At 44.9% G+C, this 4,279-nt stretch overlaps 1 protein-coding gene across 1 annotated transcript; it reads right to left on the bottom strand.

Moving 5' to 3' along the window:
* Positions 1-2,319: 2,319 nt before the first annotated feature.
* LOC142525971 (uncharacterized) lies at positions 2,320-3,450 on the bottom strand. The gene has a single exon (XM_075630251.1). The coding sequence runs from the start codon at positions 3,448-3,450 to the stop codon at positions 2,320-2,322; it is 1,131 nt and encodes a 376-aa protein (XP_075486366.1).
* Positions 3,451-4,279: the final 829 nt, after the last annotated feature.

The following is a 4,279-nucleotide window of genomic DNA, read 5'->3' as shown; positions in this document are numbered from 1 at the left end:
ATGATGTACATAGGGGAGTTGGTTGAGCGTGCTAACGCCACTCGATCTACTGCCTGCCAAGACTTACGCGAGGGCAAGGCTCTTCGCGAACAGCTTCAGGTTAGTATCGACGAGATGAAAGTGACGCATGCTAAGGAGCTCCAAGCTCGAAGTGACGAGCTTCTGAAGGAGAAAAAGGAGAATTAGCGGCGGACAGAGGACCACGCGAAGGAGAACTAGAGGCTGAAGGAAGAGTTAAAGAATGCTCGAGCTGAAGCAGCACAAACCCGTAAGGACCTCAAGGACGCCAAGGCGCAACATGCTTCCGAAGCCTCTGCATTCTAGGAAGAATTCCTCAAGTCTGAGGAGTTCAACAATATCTACGCCCCTAAAGCTGATCATTTTCTTGAGGTGATTTTCGAGGCTGTATTCGGCCTCTTCAAGGCTCAGGGCTATCCCCCGCCAGGCGCCCTTACTGACTTCATCGATATTGAGAGTTTCATAGCGAGCATCCCCCTCGATTCCTAGACCGAGCTCCTTTACTTATGTTATTTTTCATTTACGCAGACATTGTACGCCTTCAGGCCATACTCTGTTATTTTCTGGACTGCTTTACTTTTCATATTATTATGCGACTATGGATTTTATGACGTTTATATCTCTCCTTTTGCGCATTTTTGGTACGTACGAACTCGTTTTCTGCTATATTGAGTATCTTGAGTTTGCATTCACTGCTTCATCTTAATTCATCTTTGATGCTTTCTAAACAACTAGGGTGAATAAAATCGTAAGAATGCGAACCCCTCTGCTAGGCGGTGCCTCAGCATGAAAATAAATATTCAACGCCCTAGCTCTGTAATTCCTCTGCTAGGCGATGCGCTAGCAGGAAAATAAAAATTCATCACCCTCGTTCTCTAACTCCTCTACTAGGCGATGCCTTAGAAGGAAAATAAATTTTTTATCTTCTTCTCAACTCTGCTCCTCTACTAAGCACCGCCTAAGTAGGAAAATAATTTTTTTTCTCTTCTTCTCAACTCTGCTCCTCTACTAGGCATAGCCTAAGTAGGAAAATAAATTTTTTTTCTCTTCTTCTCAACTCTGCTCCTCTGTTAGACACCGCCTAAGTTGGAAAATAAAATTTCTCCCTGCCCTAACTCTGTTCCTCTACTAGGCATAGCCTAAGTAGGAAAATAAAATTTTTTCTCTTCTTCCCCACTCGGCTCCTCTACAAGGCATCGCCTAAGTAGGAAAATAAAATTTCTCCCCGCCCCAACTCTGCTCCTCTACTAGGCACAGCCTAAGTGGAAAAATAAAATTTTTCTCCTGCACGCTGCTCCTCTACTAGGCGATGCCTTAGTAGGAAAAAAAAATTTCATTTTTCTCCTGCACGCTGCTTCTCTACTTGGCGATGCCTTAGTAGGAAAATAAAATTTTCATTTTTATCACCTTCACAATACAACAACATTCATGAACTGAAAAGAAGAACTTGATTTTATTGAATTCCAACGGATTACGTACGAAAAAATTCATAAGATAAAATACATCAACGAGAGAATCAAGAATAATATTTCCTAAGGTGATAAGCGTTCCAAGGCCTCTTCAAAGCCTTGCCTTGCACATTCTCCAAGTAATAGGCTCCAGAGCTCAGCCTTTCGATAACTTTGCAGGGACCCTCCCACTTTGGGTCCAACTTTCCTCTCTGCTCTTCTTGCACCTTCCTCAGGACCAAGTCACATGCCTGGAAGTTTCTCTGAATGACCCTCTGATTATAAGACTATGCAATACGGTTCTTATAAGCTTTCATGTGAATGCTGGCAGCCTCTCTCTTTTCTTCCAGAAGATCAAGGTCAGTGGCGCGTCTCGCACCATTGTCCTCGTCATAAATAGTACCTTTTCTGATTCCAACCCAATCTCAGTCGGAAGCACTGCCTCATTACCATAGATCAAACTGAAAGGAGTTTCTTTGGTTCCTTCTCTTGGAGTGGTTCGGTATGCCCATAAGACACTTGGTAGCTCATCCACCCAATTTCCCTTAGCATTGCCAAGTCGAACTTTCAAACCCTACACCAGCGTCCGATTAGTCACCTCTACCTGCCCATTACTCTGCGGGTAAGCTACAGATGTAAAGACTTGTTGGATCTTCATCTCTTTAAACCAAGCTTGGACCTTAGCCCCTTGGAATTGTCTTCCATTATCAGATATCAATCTTCTAGGCACCCCATATCTGCACACTATATTCTTTCACAAGAATTTCATGACGTCATTCTCAGTGATTCTGGCCAAAGGCTCTATTTCCACCCATTTCGAGAAGTAATCAACTGCCACCAATAAGAACTTCTTCTAAGCAGGAGTTATAGGAAAAGGCCCCACAATATCCATTCCCCATTGGTCAAAAAGACAGGCGGCCGTGATAGCCTTCATCATCGCGGTCGGTCGGTGATGCAACCGGGCTTGACGTTGACAACTATCACAAGAAATCAATAACTCTTGAGCATCATGCAGCACTGAGGGCCAACAATAACCGGCTAGCAGCACCTTCCTTGCCAACGCATAAGTCCCCAGGTGATTTCCACAGCACCTCTCATAAACTTCTCGGAGTACATAATCAGTCTCTTGATAACTCAAGCATCGAAGAAGCGGCCCTGCGAAAGATTTTCTATAAAACACTTCTCCAACCATCACATAACGCAAACATTTTGTCTTCAACTTACGAGCTTCGCGAGGTTTATCAGGAAGCTTTCCCTCTTTCAGGTAGTTAATTATGTCAGTCCTCCAATCTTCCTCCTCCTGTTCAACTGCGCGCGAACGCGTGTGAGGTGTGAGTTCGACCTGAAATACCACATCTCTAGTTTTCCAACTCCCCATTGTTTCAGCCATTTTGGTTAGAGTATCCGCCTTTTCATTTTCTTTCTTGGGAATCTGTTCAAATGTAATCTCTGTGAATTTCTCTCTGACTCTGTCCACTTCTTGAGCATACTCAATAAGTTTTTCATCTTTCACATCATACATTCCCTTCATCTGTTGTGCTACCAGCTGTGAGTCCGAAAAAATAAGTACCCGGGTAGCTCCCACGTTTCTGGCTGCTCGAAGTCCTACCAACACAGCCTCGTATTTTGCCTCATTGTTGGATGCTCGAAAGTCCAACCTTACAGCTAACTTTACTTCCTCCCCAGCTGGTGAAATCAGTACTACCCCCACCCCACTTCCATCCTTCGACGAGGAACCATCCACATACACCTTCCAAGGGTCTTCATTCTCCTGATGCATGGTCTCAGCCAGAAAATCGGCTAAGGTTTGTGTTTTGATAGCTGTTCTTGGCTCATATTGGATGTCATACTCTCCCAGCTCAGTAGTCCATTTTACCAAACGGCCAGACATATCTGAATGAGTTAGGATCTTTCCCAATGGACTGTTGGTGAGCACCACAATTGGATGAGATAGGAAGTAGGGTCTCAAACGTCTCACAGTCATCACTAAGGCTAAAGCAAATTTTCCAACCCTGAGTACCTTATCTCCGCCCCCTTGAGTACATGTGAAACATAATAGACTGGCTGTTGACTTGACCCCTCCAGCTTGACAAGGACCGAACTCAAAGCTTCCTCGGTGGCAGATAAATATACCCACAAAGGCTCACCTGCTGCCGGTTTTGCCAGGACAGGCAGCTCAGCAAGGTACTTTTTCAACTCTCCAAAAACTTTCTCGCAGGCTGGATCCCATTCAAATTTTTTCGCCTTCCGCAAATTCCAGAAGAACGGTAAGCTTCTGTAAGCAGACCTCGAGATAAACCTCACCAGTGGTGCGATTCTCCCTGTCAACTTCTGCACATCATTCGGTCCCCGGGGAGAAACCATGTCTTGAATAGCTTGAACCTTCTCGGGGTTAGCCTCAATCCCCCTCTCTGTCACCATATAACCCAGAAACTTCCCACTCCTCACCCCAAAGATACACTTTTGAGGGTTCAACTTCAGCCCATAGGACCTGAGGGTGGAAAAGGTCTTCACTAAGTCAGGTATGAGCTGAGTTGAATCCTTAGACTTTACCATGATGTCGTCCACATACACTTCGACATTCTTTCCCACCTGCTCATAAAATACCCTATCCATTAGTCTTTGATACGTGGCTCCGACATTTTTGAGTCTGAAGGACATGACCACGTAGCAGAAAGTTCCTTCAGAGGTGATGAAACTCACTTTATCTTGGTCCTCCACAGCCAAGGGGATTTGGTGGTACCCTTGATAAGCGTCCAGCATGCACAGATATTGATGCCCAGCTGCGGAGTCCACCAACTGATCTATCTGGA

The sequence above is a fragment of the Primulina tabacum genome, chromosome 15, assembly GCF_025594145.1.
Source record: "Primulina tabacum isolate GXHZ01 chromosome 15, ASM2559414v2, whole genome shotgun sequence".
In the NCBI taxonomy this organism is placed as follows: Eukaryota; Viridiplantae; Streptophyta; class Magnoliopsida; order Lamiales; family Gesneriaceae; genus Primulina; species Primulina tabacum.
The sequence above is the reverse complement of the archived record's forward strand: the minus strand, read 5'-3'. Positions and strand labels throughout refer to the sequence as shown.